Source organism: Crassostrea angulata, chromosome 8 (assembly GCF_025612915.1).
Source record: "Crassostrea angulata isolate pt1a10 chromosome 8, ASM2561291v2, whole genome shotgun sequence".
Classification (NCBI taxonomy): Eukaryota; Metazoa; Mollusca; class Bivalvia; order Ostreida; family Ostreidae; genus Magallana; species Magallana angulata.
In genome coordinates this window covers 28,342,190-28,357,796 of record NC_069118.1, presented here as the reverse complement: position 1 = coordinate 28,357,796, position 15,607 = coordinate 28,342,190, and the positions used below count along the sequence as shown (strand labels likewise).

The 15,607-nt window shown below is 33.9% G+C and overlaps 3 protein-coding genes across 3 annotated transcripts; 2 read left to right on the top strand and 1 right to left on the bottom strand.

Moving 5' to 3' along the window:
* Positions 1 to 1,409: 1,409 nt before the first annotated feature.
* On the top strand, positions 1,410 to 3,398 carry LOC128160154 (galactoside alpha-(1,2)-fucosyltransferase 2-like). The gene is made up of 2 exons (XM_052823428.1): positions 1,410 to 1,723; positions 2,233 to 3,398. The coding sequence occupies exons 1-2, from the start codon at positions 1,690 to 1,692 to the stop codon at positions 3,249 to 3,251; spliced, it is 1,053 nt and encodes a 350-aa protein (XP_052679388.1). The 5' UTR covers positions 1,410 to 1,689; the 3' UTR covers positions 3,252 to 3,398.
* Positions 3,399 to 3,603: 205 nt separating this feature from the next.
* LOC128160153 (galactoside alpha-(1,2)-fucosyltransferase 2-like) lies at positions 3,604 to 5,273 on the top strand. Its single transcript, XM_052823427.1, has 2 exons — positions 3,604 to 3,995; positions 4,126 to 5,273. The coding sequence occupies exons 1-2, from the start codon at positions 3,956 to 3,958 to the stop codon at positions 5,139 to 5,141; spliced, it is 1,056 nt and encodes a 351-aa protein (XP_052679387.1). The 5' UTR covers positions 3,604 to 3,955; the 3' UTR covers positions 5,142 to 5,273.
* Positions 5,274 to 6,310: 1,037 nt separating this feature from the next.
* LOC128160155 (uncharacterized) lies at positions 6,311 to 13,811 on the bottom strand. The gene is made up of 5 exons (XM_052823429.1): positions 13,610 to 13,811; positions 12,323 to 12,389; positions 8,996 to 9,144; positions 7,967 to 8,043; positions 6,311 to 7,060 (listed from the first exon to the last, which is right to left on the bottom strand). Exons 1-5 carry the CDS (start codon positions 13,662 to 13,664, stop codon positions 6,857 to 6,859), a joined length of 552 nt encoding a protein of 183 aa, XP_052679389.1. The 5' UTR covers positions 13,665 to 13,811; the 3' UTR covers positions 6,311 to 6,856.
* Positions 13,812 to 15,607: the final 1,796 nt, after the last annotated feature.

Here is a 15,607-nt window from a genome sequence, read left to right as displayed (position 1 = left end):
GTCCTAATATGCAATATCTTTTAAATGTGAGCATAGAAATTTAGGTTCAGACATAATTGCCCATATTCATTTCATAAATTCTGAAAAATCATTCAAAATGAGTTTCCAAAGGACTATTCAATTTGATATATAGTTTCAATACGCTTTGTATACACTGAAACTTGTAGTAGCCCACAATGCCTTGCAACTCATTCACCTGATTGGTTTGTCGATAAAAGTAAACAGATGGTTAATTTAGTATGCAAATTTATGCCGACGTCACAAAATATAGTGGTCTCAACCTGTGTAAAGAAGAAATATTTTCTTCATTTTTTATTGAAAGAAATATTTCAATTTTTCCTATTCGCAACACACTGCGTTTCTTATTGTAACTCCTTTAAACCTTTCTCAGAAAGGAATAGAAAATCAGAAAGTTAGTATATACGCACGGCCAAGCAATAAGAGGTTTTATCCCCAACTGTGTGCAGAATAAAAGGTAAAACAATTTTGTTACATATAATGAATATCATGATACAAACTTTATGAATTAACGTCTGATTATAATAAAGAAAAACTAAATCTAATCTAAAATAAGTCGTAAGCTAATAAATAGCCAAGATGTATGTGAATGCGCAGATCTTGAAAGGGGGGGGGGGGGGTCAAGACCTCATTACTGAGAAAAATTTCTGGATCCGCGCATGAGCTGCGTCAATGAATGGAGGTGACCTAACAAAATCTCATTTAATGAAAAACAGAGGTTTGGTCCAATTTGTCTGAATCCATTACAGCTTAGATCGTTCAGAAGAAAAATATTGTGAAAGGTTACGATATATACAACTTTTTCCAATAGGTTAAAGTTGTATTGTTACAGTTCTGTGTATTGTACGATCGTTTAACTGGGTAAACACATGATCTTTTTAAATAGTAACTAATGAGGTAAATTTTTGTTACCGTTAATTTTACTCACACAAAATTCACAATGTGGCAATTGCTTTAAATCAAAATGAGTTGTATTTTTAAGAACCTTGATTGATCTTGATCATTATAATGAATTTTACAAAAAAAAAAAATAAAAAAAAAAAAAAAAAAAAAATGACGGATGTTGTTATTCGTTGTCGAACAATGTATCAACTCGAACAATTGATCTATAATTATCTTCTTTTATTTCATAAGTCAATGAAACATATTGGTGTTTTTTTATATGAAGTAACATTCGCTTTATTATTTTTTTTCTTAGAATACTCATTCAAGCCGTTGCATAATTATGTTCTTTGTTATTAAATCTTTATTTCAATCGACCTTCTTCTTCTCTTTTAATTCTTTTCTTGTTATTAACATACAAAGATGTATGTACGCTTCGTTTCTTATGTATAATTATATATCGAGCGCTCATTGTGCTGACTATGTCAACGTCAGACTCTCGCACGACTTAAATTTCCGTCTGACAGAAGGACCAGAATTTTTCTACTCGAGCTACTTAACATACCCTACTTTCAATGATGGAACAAACGTACTGAACCCGGATCATAAACACCTGATTTACCCTGACCTTTGCTGATACTGAGTTCTATTTGATTACCTGAAAAACCGCATTACGTTTTGCCTGTCAAGATAATACACGATCGCCAACAGAGTGCATGTGTGAATATACCTTGATCCGCCAATGAATTGAAGCCAAGAGGCTCCTTTTAGTTCTTCCATTTTTTACTCATGTCTGCCATTTTCCGGACCCGAAAACTTCAAGGTATTTCAACTTTATACGTTTACTTAAGTTTTTAAATTATGTTTTTGTTATATTTGTTTGTACCCTTTGTCAATCTTTGGTACATAGTTTCTGTGCCAGACAAAATTATCGATTATCTTTTTCCGAGGTATGACTGTGTTCAGAAAGATAAAGTAAAATAAATGACGTTGTCGGATTTTCTTATTGTCAAGATGTTGATCGAAAACAAGGATAGATATAATCTGATTGAAATACATGTACGTAAACCAAAGTAATCCTTCACAGATGTTTTCAGATTTTACATTATTGTTTTCCAAAATGATTCTTTCATCATCTGTGACATATTGCAACGTTGACAATTTGGCTTTGTTGGGATCTATGAACAATACAACATACAAATACAGCGGGTCAAATCATCAAATTCTGATTCAAACTAAGACCTGTTCTTTCTGTATTTACAAACATTTTATTCTCTGCAATATATTTTCGATATATTCTTTATATATTTATGAACAATCTCTCTGTTTCAGGTTTATTTGTCCTTCTGTCTCTTTTGATTGGTCTAGCGGTTTTGTTTCGTCATCATCGATCAAATGACGTCAGTGAGGAATTCCCGTCACGTATATTGGTTTCCATCGACGACTCAATTAATGAGAATAACAGAAATGCAGAAAGGAATACAAAATCTCAAGCTTTAAGAAAACCAATATACTTATGCGGCTACAATATTGGTAGGATAGGAAATCGACTTTTTCAGTTTGCATCTTTATACGGCATCGCGTATCTTAAAGGAATGAAATACGTCATCCATACTGAAGACGTGATCAACCAAATATTTCTTACGCACAACGACTCAAATCTACTCATTACAGACGAAGTGGAAGCCATTTGTAATGTCACAATTTATAGAAGAGAAAGTTTGTGTTGTGGCTTTGACAGCCGGATATTGAACTTTAACCCCCGGCCTGGGGAGACTTATCGAGTCATTACCTACCTGCAGTCATGGAAATACTTTGAAAATGCAAAAGAACAACTTAAGAAACAATTGGTTTTCAAGCCAAAGAGCATTGCCTCTGCAGAAAATGTAATAGCAGAAGTTCTCAAAAATTTCAACGTCACATCCCGTCGTGACGTAGTCTTGGTTGCCATGCATATACGACGAGGTGACATGACAATGAAGAACACATATGGTCACGAGGTGGCGACCCCTGAATACCTCTACAAGGCAGTGGACCATTTCAACAATTTTCTAACTGTTATCTATGTGGTTTGTTCCACAGATTTGACTTGGATTAAGGCCAATATGCCCAAAATTGCTGAGCGAGTTTATTTCAACACCCCCAATGCTTACCCAGAAAACGACCTTGCGCTCATAGCGTCCTGTGATCACGTGATAACCACGGTGGGTACGTTCGGTTGGTGGGGAGCGTGGTTTTCTGGGGGTCTCGTTACTTACTATAAGTGGCCTGCAAGAGACGGAACGGTACTAAGGAAAGGCTTTAGCGAAGATTTTATGGATTTCTTTTATCCGAAATGGGTTGGATACTGATAAATGTATCCGAATTAATATATTAAATATATTTTAAAAAAATGAAATTTCAATTTAATAAAATCATGAAATTCAAAAATAGAGAAAATTAATGACGCTGCATGATTACTTGCAGGATGATCGACCGTGTGATGCATTAATGATATACATGCATATAGTATGAATGAATGTATAACTGGTGCTGACTACGTAAATTTATACATATACACGTTACACTGTAACGTTTACTTAATCTGCATTCGACGCTGCAATTATTTTTAGCTTTATGTTTAAGTATTTCTAGCACATGTAGTAACGTATTTTTTTTTCCAAAAAAAAACCAAATAATTTTGTTTCACTCTTATGAAAATGGGGAAATATGATAGAAATGATGTGTACTACTTTATCATTAGAAATTGTATACTGTTTACTAATAACATGTATCGTCGTTCAATCTCTTTATTGAGTCTATGAATCATAGAGGTTTACAAAATATTCAATGTTTATGCACTCAAAAGAAGAAAATGCCCTAGTACCACCAATTTTATCTTCCCAACAACGATAAAATCCAGGTTATATCCCTGTGAAATTCTATGTATATTTTATCAACGTGATTTGAAATTTGACACTGAAAGAGAGAAGAAAAGGGTGGTCTAAAAATAAACAGTTTCGGGGTCACACTTTAGAGTTCAAAGAACTGAGAGAGATCTACATTTGTGTATTTAATGGAACGAACAGACAAAAATGGAAGAAGATTTCAGATAGGTAAAACGATTTTTTTAATATCTTAATTTAGAAATAGTAAATAGTATAGTAAAAATGATCGTTTTGATTTAAGATTCTACAAAGTTTAACCCTTTTTTTCTATATTGTTATTCATAACTTTTCATTTCAGTTGCAATCATAGCCGGATTTTTCTTTTTTCTTGGATACCTCCTTGTACAAACTCCCGAGTTCCATGACCAGCTACCCGTATTGAAAACGCCACACATAAAATTCGATCCACCATCACCTAAATATAAGCCTACCAATAATACACGTGTAAACAATGCATCTCGGACGCCTTCCACTTATTCCGGGTTCCTCTGTGGCCCCGTGAAGGGTAATATGGGTAACAGGCTATTCGTCTTTGCATCTATATATGGAATTGCCAAAATGAAAAATATACCCTACATCATCCCGAAAAACGATACATTGTTGAGTGTATTTAATCTTTTCAATGACACTACTTTACAAATATTGTCGGATGTTCGAAAATGTGATGCCACTTTTTACCGTAAAGAGAAACAATGCTGTGGTTATGACCCTAGTCTGCTGAACTTAGACCTCACCAAAGGATACACATTAATTACGTATTTGCAGTCTTGGAAATATTTCGAAAACGTGCAGGCAAACTTGCGGAAGCAATTGACTTTTAGGACAAGCATACGAGAATGGGCCAATCGGACACTAGAAAAAATATCACGTGAACATAATTATACTCGCCGTGATGACGTCACATTTGTTGGAGTTCACGTTAGACGAGGGGACATGATGAGGAGTGTTGCGTCATATGGTTATCAGGTAGCTACACCGGAGTATTTGCACAGAGCAATTGCAAAGTTCCAGAACATTTCAAATATCATTTACATCGTCTGTTCTCTAGAGATACGTTGGGTCCAAGAACATCTACGAAACCTTACTAATGTTTTTTACAGTGATCCAAAGCATGGTGCACATAAGGACATGGCGTTGTTAGCTGCTTGTGATCACGTGATCACAACAGTGGGGACTTTTGGTTGGTGGGGTGGGTGGTTATCTGGGGGCAATGTGACCTACTTTAAGTGGCCCGCAAAACAAGGATCTGGCCTGAGAAAGCAATTCAGTAAGGACTTCAAAGACTTCTTTTTACCCGATTGGATTGGACTGTAGTGACGTAATAATTGCGTCATTATTCACTTAATTTTGAATTGATTGAAATTGCAACAATTTGTTAACTAATGTTGAAACAACAATGTTTTCTCGAATATTAGAAAATACAATTATTATACATGTTAATTTTTATTCATTTGTTTGTATTATTTGTATCTCAATGAACTGACGTGTTATTTCTTGTAAATGATACCGTATTTGCAGCACACTCAAACACGTGCGAAGAATAAGGTATAAGATTCTTGAAAAAAAAAAAACCCACATACAAAATGAAATCGTTTCAATTTCACATATTTTATTACTTCATTTTCAAAATGAAATAAATATCAAATAATGTGAAGTGTATGTAAAAATATAACAGATACATCTATGCATGGCGATATACATTGTATATCATATCCTCATGCAATGCATAACAAATGAAACCATTTATCAATAATAGGGTTGAAGTCATCTGTTTTCAAATCAAGTTCATGTAATGAAGAGACAAACCGTTGTCCTGTTAACTTAGTTAGGAAAGTAAAGTAATGCAATGGAAATACATGTAGTTGCATCAAATTGAATATATTCGTTGAACACTAATATTTCGTTGATTTCGCTGTTGTGCTGATCCATGAAAATAGACTATACAGTTGATTTCATTTCAATATCTATTAACATATTAAATTGATAGTACTTTGGTGCCACGAATTTTAAATTTTATCCCTAAAACTGTGATTTTCGCTAATAAAATTCACAAAAATTTATCCCCACATATATCGGTGAAACCAAAGTACTATACATGTACTGATAACACTTAACTGAATACCTATCACATCAGGTAAATCAGTGAAGTTCCCTAAAAAGTACTATCAATGCTATTCGATCAAAAAATGAAACTTGACTTTACAGTCTACTCCTTAAAAAATGATTTCCGCTTAATGATGCCCTGTCTGAGAATATCACAGAATAAGACGAGCCACACAGGCACGTAGCATCGTTTTTGAAAGTGGGGGGGGGGGGGGGGGGGCAGACTCATCCAAACAATCTTGACGAGCAAAAAGAAAAAAAAAAACTTCCCCCAAAAATCTTAAAGTGTACCTATAACTTTAATTTCACTCTTTATTTCCTTACTCCCCCAAAAAGTGACGGGAAGGGCAACTCCATGATAATTAAATTTTTTATATGTAAATTTAAAAAGAAATGTTCGCTGTGAGAATAAGTTGAGGGCCAGCCCCCCCCCCCCCCCCGCTCCTGCCACACCCTGATGCTATGTGCCTGCTTGTCATATAATTATTACTCGTAGAAGCACAGGACATGTACATATCATGAGACACTCACCCGATAGTAAATAATAAATATAATTTCAAGCCATGTCTGATGGTATCAGAAGCATAAAAAATAAAAATAGTACAAAAGTTCAAACAACACTTCATGCAGTATATAAATAATAACAAATATACAAATAAAGTGTAACAATTAAAAGCTTTTAGCTTCTATTGGTTTTAAAAATGAATTTGGGAAGAGAGTAATATAAAAAAATACAAAAATTAAATAACAATTCTGCATAATTATACATGTATATTTATAATAAAAAATATACATGTAATACATTGTATTCAAATACAAGCTTAAAGCCTTAATTTGTGAATTTTGGAAGGAGGGACGCAGTTGTCATGTAAATAAATAATGAAAATCAGCACCATGATAAAATGTAAAGATTTTGGCACACGGTTTCAAAGTTCCGTTAACACATCTTGATTGTTGGTACGTGACTCGATGTAGGGTGGGGGCGGTGACATGACGCGACCCTCCATGATGTCCGACACCACATTAATCTGGGGTCGATACCCCGGAATGGTAGGGGGTGGTTCGTATGGGGGACACGGGGTGTCCACCGGGGCGTTTCCCCTGGGTGAGTAATTGCTCCTCAGATCCCCCTGAAATGATAAAGTTAACGTAATGGTGGAGTTATCAATATTCGTAGGGGCTAAATTTTCGTGGATTTGGTGAGTATCATCAGTATCATTCCCAACGAATTATGAAATAAACTTCATTACTTAAGGAATAAAGAGTCATTCTTTTAGTATTTTGAAGTGATCAAAAACGTTCTGGGTGATCATTACAATAAAGCTCGATAAATTCGATCACTCCCGACCGTACATGTATTTGATCACCTCATAATATTCAAAGAATGATTCTTTATTACTTTGTTCATATAATTTTCAGCAATTGTACCTGTCCATTCAATATTGGAATTGGCAATATTGAGCTGTATTGGACTAAACGTTATAAAATCGAGTCATAGTCTTATCCCGAACAAAGACATGAAAAATTTAAACATACAGTCATACGTCAAGCAAATCTCTAAACATTGCCAATACGCGAAAACTGACACCCGCGAATTTTAGACCCATTTTAACAGGAGGTTGGACTTTCGGTAGTTGGTAGAACTGCAATGTGACGCAGGCCTGTCTATTTTACTGCAGGCCATTCAGCCATGGTTCTTAGAAATCAACAAGAATTTTCTGGCTTTTGAGCTAAGACTACGCAATCTGTGTATATTTCACTTGAAACCAGGGTCAACTTTAACTTGTTTTGACGTACGAAAAGATAGTTTTACATTCTACTGAAAGTCCAAGGTCTTCTTAAAATGATTCTAAAGGATTCCACAGTATATTACTGTATAATAGTATATACTTGCAAAACTCTGCAACTTTATTGGTACTGTATATACATGTACACGTTTATTTGTAAATCATTAATAATATTGTCCTGCATACACCATTTTTTCAGCTTTTTAGGATTAATTGCCGAATACTGATGTATAGAGAATGATAACTCACTGTTTGAATTTGTATCCCTGTCCTGGATATCTCGCTCACAGGTCTTGACTGAACATTCCCGGCGGTATAAATATGGGCTGATTGAAAATAGAATATATTCATTTTCTGGAATTTAGCAGCCACTAAATCAAAAGCAAACATTAAATAACAACATAAAACTGGCTGCAAATCTGTAGCTCTCGATCTGAAAATATTCTGATGGCCCGTGCAACAAGGCCAACTGTTCAACTTCTGGGTAATTATAAGTTACTGATAAATAACAGATGTTATATTTATAATATATCTAATCATAACATATATATCTTTATTATCAAGAATCCTTCACCTTTGACCCTCAAAACGTTAGGAATCTTATACAATTCAGACCAGACACAACCTAACAGAAATCGGACCCAAGCCAACAATGGGTCCGCTTTCTGTGTCTGCTCGGGTCTGCTCTGGGTCTGTAGGGCGGACTTTGGGCAGATCCGGGGCAAACCTAAGGGTAGCACGGTTTTTAAATTTCTGTTAGCCATGTTTTTGTGGAAAAGGCCGTTAAGAAGCATTAATTGGAGCAAAATTGAATTATTGTCGTCCTGTACAATAATTGGTTTGCTTCATATTACTTAGAAGAGAAACATTTCTTTTGACAAAAATTAATGATTTTTTCAAACCTTATTTATCATAAAAGTTTAAGTTAGACTTATATCATACTAGCAGGTTTTTGCAGCAAAATAAAATTCTAAAAAATACAGCTGATTTTGCTTTAACTGTTCTCAAGATATAGATATTAATTGGACAGCACTTTTAGTCTGCTAGCCATATCAGACTTTAGATGATCCCTGTTACCTGACTTTGTGATCTCAAAGGTCATCTACTCCTCGTTAGGTACACCAGTGTATCAATGGATGGGATCTTAAGATACTTATCATGCAAAGCGACAATTAAACCGACCAACAGACAACATTTGGTCCTCTTTTTTTATCAAAGGGGAGGAGATTAAAACACAATACATGCATACATTGATTGCTGACTGCCTGATATACTTACAAATAGGATTGATGGCTCTGTGGCGGTGATAAGGCTTGGGACTTTTACAGCAGCAATTTCCGGCTTGGCAACATATGTAGATTATTGTGATTAAGACAATGAAGCCGAACACCCCACCCACAATCGCACCGGCAACCCAGCTGTCGGAACTGAAAGGACAATAATTCATCATTTATCATAATGTCAATGTGATCAAATATATAGTGACCTTTGAGTAGCTGCAGAACGGTAACTTCTGCAGCTACCCAGGAGAAGCTATTAAATTTGTGATAAGGAATTCTTGGGGATGGTGGTGGTGAGGGTGGGGACCCTTTACAATCTATTTAGCTATTTATATAAGAACTCTCTTCTTATATATGCTATATATATTTTTTTTACATTCTACTGTGTTTTTCCATTAAATTCCGTGATGTTTAAATGCCTCTAAATGCAACACCTATTCACTGCGTATGAATTTACGAGTAATTTACATAGGTAGTTTTCAAACAGTGATTTTTATGTTATCGGTTAAAAAATGTATTTCATGAATGTTGTCAAAACACCATGTTTTATAATTATTCAACAAAAAAGTTGACTTTATTGTTAAAAGCAACATTGCAAGAGTTATTTATCATGGATTATATTTTCATGCTCGTCGATCTCATCTCAACAGTCTATATGAAAACCAGTTTAAACCGGTTTTACAAAGCAGCTGTTCTTGCTGTTACTTATTCACTCCCTCCATGATCTGCACTTTATATCGATTTATTTAAGTAAACAATTGATTTCTCCAGTAAGGGAATTTAAATATAAGTATTAAATGATTTATTTTTGACGTCGTCGTGTCAATAACTGCCGTCAGGTGAGCAGACAAATTATCATAACGCGCTAACGCGCGTTATTCAATTTGTCTGCTCACCTGACGGCAGTTATTGACACGACGACGTCAAAAATAAATCATCGAATGCTATAAGTAAAGACGTGGAATAAAATACATGTACACTGAATATTAACAAAAATTCTGAATTTTGGTGACTACTCCGTATATACAAATGTACTCACAAATTCATATTCCACTAATTTTGGTAAATTTTATTTCTTGATTTATTTCATTTCGAATATTTTTTTAAACACTCGCTTCACCAGGAAATGAAGAATTGTAGAGCTGTAATTTATTCTTTCTGCGCACTGCCTTAATACATGCATATTAGACTATATATACATTACACAGCTCTCTTTTAATTTGTAGCATCTGTTATGACTGATTTATCATCAGCTTTACAAGCAGTTGCACAATGTTCTTTTACCTATTGATTGTATATTCTGTAGATATAGTGTCGATCCTGATATACTATATTATTGTTAGTGTAAAAGTTCTTATTTAAGCAATTCAAAGTTCTTAGTTACGCAATTCACACTAATAGATATAATTACGCGGTAAGTTTCAAACCGCGTAAGATACCTCGGCATATGGTAAAAAAAATCAAAACTTTGGTGTGATAAAAAAAAATTTGGTTTGGTAAATCACACATTCACACACATGTATTTAATACCCATGCGTATTGTTTGGCCATAGAAAACACGTAGTTAACTATCCACGTAAATAATTTCGTTTACAGTTTATCAAATAAAACGTACAATAGTCATGTAGTCATGTTGCATACTTTAAATAAAGGGGGCTGGTCAACGAATCAGTTCTACCTAAGATTAAAAGATATAATTTGGTAAAGATATAAAGTAATATTTAGTCGATAAGAAATCTATGAAATAGTCTTTTAATTTGGGTATTTTTCTATATTTTTATATAGAGCTCTCTTTATAAAGGAGATCAATACAGTCTACAAATTGCCATGATCATCTGGTCCTCTTAATTTAACAATGCAGAGGTATCACACTTAATGTCATGGGTTACCTAGAATACATAACCGGTAACTATGTTATTGTCAATGGAACTTGAGTATGTATTGAGAAATTCTAGTTTCGTCTTTAAAACTATCTGGTTTATTATAGCATTGAATGACTTATTTTTGACGTCGTCGTGTCAATAACTGCCGTCAGGTGAGCAGACAAATTGAATAACGCGCGTTAGCGCGTTATGATAATTTGTCTGCTCACCTGACGGAAGTTATTGACACGACGACGTCAAAAATAAATCATTTAATGCTTATATTTACATTCCCTTACTGAAGAAATCAATTGTTTACTAAATAAATCGATCTAAAGTGCTGATCATGGAGGGAGTGTATAAGTAACAGCAAGAACAGCTGTTTTGTAAAACCAGTTTAAACTGGTTTTCACATAGACTGTTGAGATAAGATCGACGAGCATGAAAATATAATCCATGATAAATAACTCTTGAAATGTTGCTGTTAACAATAAAGTCAACTTTTTGTTGAATAATTATAAAACAACGTGTTTTGACAACATTCATGAAATACATTTTTTAACTGATAACATAGAAATCACTGTTTGAGAACTACTTATGTAAATTACTCGTAAATTCATACGCAGTGAATAGGTGTTGCATTTAGAGGCATTTAAATATCACGGAATTTAATGGAAAAACACAGTAGAATGTAAATATATACGTATAACCACACCGACCAGATATGTCGAAATAATGAACGAACTACCTTTACTACTTGCGTCAACGTTCAAGACAACAAGAATTCGAATTAATTTTTAATAACAAACAAAAAACAAATCACCCCCCTAAAAAAAAAGCAATAAAACAAAATACCACCCAACCCCTTTCTTTTTTGAGTAAAAAAATTCAAAGCCGCGTTCTTTCGATAAAAGTTATATTTTTTAACCTCTACAAGAATACTAAAAGATTTATTCTTTTTAAAACAATGAATATACTTATTAAACTTTGATTTAAAAATGTACAAAATTAATATTAAAATTGATTGAAAAGGAAGGATAAAAAAATCATTCAAAAAGTACATAAGCTTGATATATTGCTTTAAATATCCACATGGACTTATAATTTGGTTTCGTTAAATACAATGCACTATTAACGAAATTTAAATTGCTTTCTTAATCTGAGACTTAAGGCGATATCAATCCCGATTATTAACTAACTTTAATTATAAACATGTGAATGCATGTGCTGGCATCATAATTATAAACAACCGCATAGATAATAATTTTAATTATTGTATTTCAAATATTAGAAGTTATTTAACACCACACTAGCTTTTATGGCATGCGTATTCAGCCCGCGTGTTTTTCGGTATCTATATTAATTTAGTTCACTAAATCGTACAAAAAGGGAGAAAAAATACATTCCCTGGATATGAGACAATTTCATATTTATTATAATATATTTTCTGAAAATTCCACTACCTCTCGTCCGTGTATCTATTGGAAGAGTAAAAGCCGCCATTGTTTCTCCTGGCCAAACAGTCCTCAACTGTAAAAACAATTAAAGCGGTTCAGTGTCAAAGATAAAATATTGGAAGAGAGAGAGAGAGAGAGAGAGAGAGAGAGAGAGAGAGAGAGAGAGAGAGAGAGAGAGAGAGAGAGAGAGAGAGAGAGAGAGAGAGACAGACAGACAGACAGACAGACAGACAGACAGAGACAGACAGACAGACGTAAAGATGGCCTAAACTCTAAAATAAACTGTCATTACCATCGTAAACTGAGAGAGAGAGAGAGAGACAGAGAGAGAGAAGAGAGACAGATTGCCAGAAAGTGTCTGTTTCCTCATCTTGTTATATAATCTGGAAAAAATTGTGTCTGAGGTATCGGGGTGGGGACAGGGTAGGGTTTGAAATAAAAAATTAGACATCTCAAGACATCTTACACATCTTTAATTGTTACAAATTTTTCTATATGTCTAATATAATGCTTAAATATACATGAATACATAATTATTAACAAACGTTGATCGTTTATAACCATATAAGACTTTGAGCTGTTTGAATAGTTCCCTAATCCAAACACAGTACACATTACAGTGCTGAATTTAAAGTAAGACACCAGGCGATATAAATTTTAAGTTCCCTTTAAAGTAGTATGTGTACAAAGGGTGGAGGGAGGGTAGATCCGTGCAAAATGTTAAGTTACTACTGTTCTGCACCTATTTACTGGGCTAGGTAACATATATATAGAAACTTTTTAATTCACAGGCACCAAAAAATATCTTTCAAACTTTTAACGGAAAAAAATTTATTAAGGCACTCAAGGAAGGGGATTTCAAATTAAAGCCATGACTCAAAATAAATATATATTTTTTTTCTCTTAAGATGCAAGTGATCATTAATATATTTTGTAACAAAGCAACATGCACACACGTGTATGCAAGATTTCATTTACCACTCGCGTAAAAAAAAAGTAAGAGCATTAAATTTCAAGCAAGTTTGTCGATACCTTTGAAAGGAAAGATAAATTAAGATAGTGGGGGCCTAATACCTTAAGGTGAAACGTCGAGAACGACAGAAGGTTTCAGGTTTATAAAAGAAAAATGCCAATCGATCGATATCCATACACTATATCACAATGTGTTACTACGCAGTTGAAATACTTGTGAATATTTATAAACGTAACGACTTCACAATATAAAATTAAATTCACAAATCATCATAAATGAATATAGTTTCTAACGATATATTTTTATACAGATATACTTACATAATATTAGCGGTAATATCCAAAGTATAAAATTCCATTCGAGAAGTGTACCCATATTTTAAAGTTCTAAAAACACACTTGACGGGGTATATCATAGAGAAACTCAAGGGACACCCCACGGCATTGCGTCACTTTTAAAAACCTGGGCCGATATAATGACACTAGGATCTACATGGGTATGTTCAGATTAAATAAAATGTGTGCAGTACTTTAAAAGGTCTGACTGAACTTGAATTATTTCAGAAGAGTGAGACTTTAAAGATTTTTAATGCGATTGAACAAAATTCAATGTCCCAATTAATTCGTAGTGGCAATTTAAGTTTTGTTGCAGTCACTTAAATTTCTAATGTAAATGAGCCATTTTTATGTGTCATATAAATGTATCCCTCATTCATGTATGGTAAAATAAATTGAGAGCATTGTCCGAAATTTATATTGTTAATTCAATATATATCAATCGGACTATAATTAAATGTAATCCAAAATGAGGATTATTAGATTTATGAGGTCATGAGTTAACTGGGTTACATCCGTGAATCCTGGGTTATAAACATGTAACAGACAGTTGATAAAGCCTGAAAAATTTCAGTCGCTTCTTATACATTTTTTTATCACTTTGATCATAGAACCCAGAAAAGGACTTTAAATTCAAATTTCATTTCTTTATTAATGAAACGTGTATCCGGGGTCTTTAAAAATTGCCGTTTAAACCCAGACATTAGGACCATGAAATACTATTAGACTTAATGTGGTATGGGACATCCGTCGATATTAAGGTTGAATAACGTACATTATAAAAGAAATACTTTCACCGGCTGAGAATTTTAAATCTTTCAATATTCAAAAGTTTTGAAAATTTGTGGAAAGGTAAAAATTTCAAAATCCTCAGCAGGATTCAAACTCATGACTTATAGATTAGTAGGCAACCATCCAACCCATTGCGCTACGATGTTAGGTGAACAATTCATGGAAGAAACTATTCACGAATTTATTATTTATTTCGATAAATAGTACCTAACAACATGAAGGTGTCCCATACCGCGCTAAAATGTCACGAACTGGATTTACGCAATTTTAAATAATCTGGAAAACAATAGATCTTTATAAAGATAACCCATGTGAGGTTATAATTATTTTTTTTTTTATAGTTTTCTTCTAGTTTATGGATAGAAAACCATATTTAAGATTCTCTGCTTGGCCTGATGTACTATTTGTTGGCTCCTTGCTCATCAAGTTTAAAATCTTGTTCACTCTGACATTGCATTCAAAAACACTCGGTACTCCTCGACAGATTCGTAAGAAGTGCCGAATAACAAAAATTCGTATTATAGCGTGATTTTTAAAGAAGAGCGTTAAGAAAATATAATTTATTTCGGTTGAACTCGGTGAATTACTAATTTAGAATAAAATTATTTTCTTTTACGGAAACGCCAACAAGAGTAAGGGGCGGGGCTTAAGGTTTCGTCGGTAAGTCGTGTTCGATATGTATTCATTCTGGCGTTCAAACTTTGCACGGGGAAGTTTTAAGTGTAATCAGTTCTTGATAATTAAGGTTCTTAATTACTGAGTATATGGTTATAATGTATGCTCTTGAGCATATATGACAAGCTGCTTGTCAAATGAAAACCTCAGAAGTTTTCAGATATGGTTGATATTGAATAATGCAGAACACTGATGTTGACTATTGCAGATTCTGTGTGAGTGACTTTCTGTAGTGCAAGAACGCAAATGCAAAATATATTGTTTTTTGTTTTTGTTTTTGGTGTTTATTTTTTTGTGAAGTGCAAGTACAAAAGAACACGTGCTTTACTATGTAACGGAAGTGTCACAGACTGAAGTGACGTGTACCGCCCATCCATTTGGTACATGTCAATCGATTGCATTTGTTTTGCTATCAAATAGATTAGAGGAGTCGTAAATAAATGCTCTAACTGGTCAATACGGTAGCTACACTGTGACCTTCCGTGCACCGATCGACACACGTACACACATAAATAA

Coding starts and splice junctions, on each gene's coding strand:
- LOC128160154 (XM_052823428.1), top strand. CDS start 1,690: ATGTCTGCCATTTTCCGGACCCGAAAACTTCAAG. Junction 1,724..2,232: donor CCGGACCCGAAAACTTCAAG/GTATTTCAACTT, acceptor TCTCTGTTTCAG/GTTTATTTGTCCTTCTGTCT.
- LOC128160153 (XM_052823427.1), top strand. CDS start 3,956: ATGGAACGAACAGACAAAAATGGAAGAAGATTTCAGATAG. Junction 3,996..4,125: donor TGGAAGAAGATTTCAGATAG/GTAAAACGATTT, acceptor TTTTCATTTCAG/TTGCAATCATAGCCGGATTT.
- LOC128160155 (XM_052823429.1), bottom strand. CDS start 13,664: ATGGGTACACTTCTCGAATGGAATTTTATACTTTGGATATTACCGCTA. Junction 9,145..12,322: donor AATAGATACACGGACGAGAG/GTAGTGGAATTT, acceptor TTGTCCTTTCAG/TTCCGACAGCTGGGTTGCCG. Junction 8,044..8,995: donor CAGAGCCATCAATCCTATTT/GTAAGTATATCA, acceptor ATTTTCAATCAG/CCCATATTTATACCGCCGGG.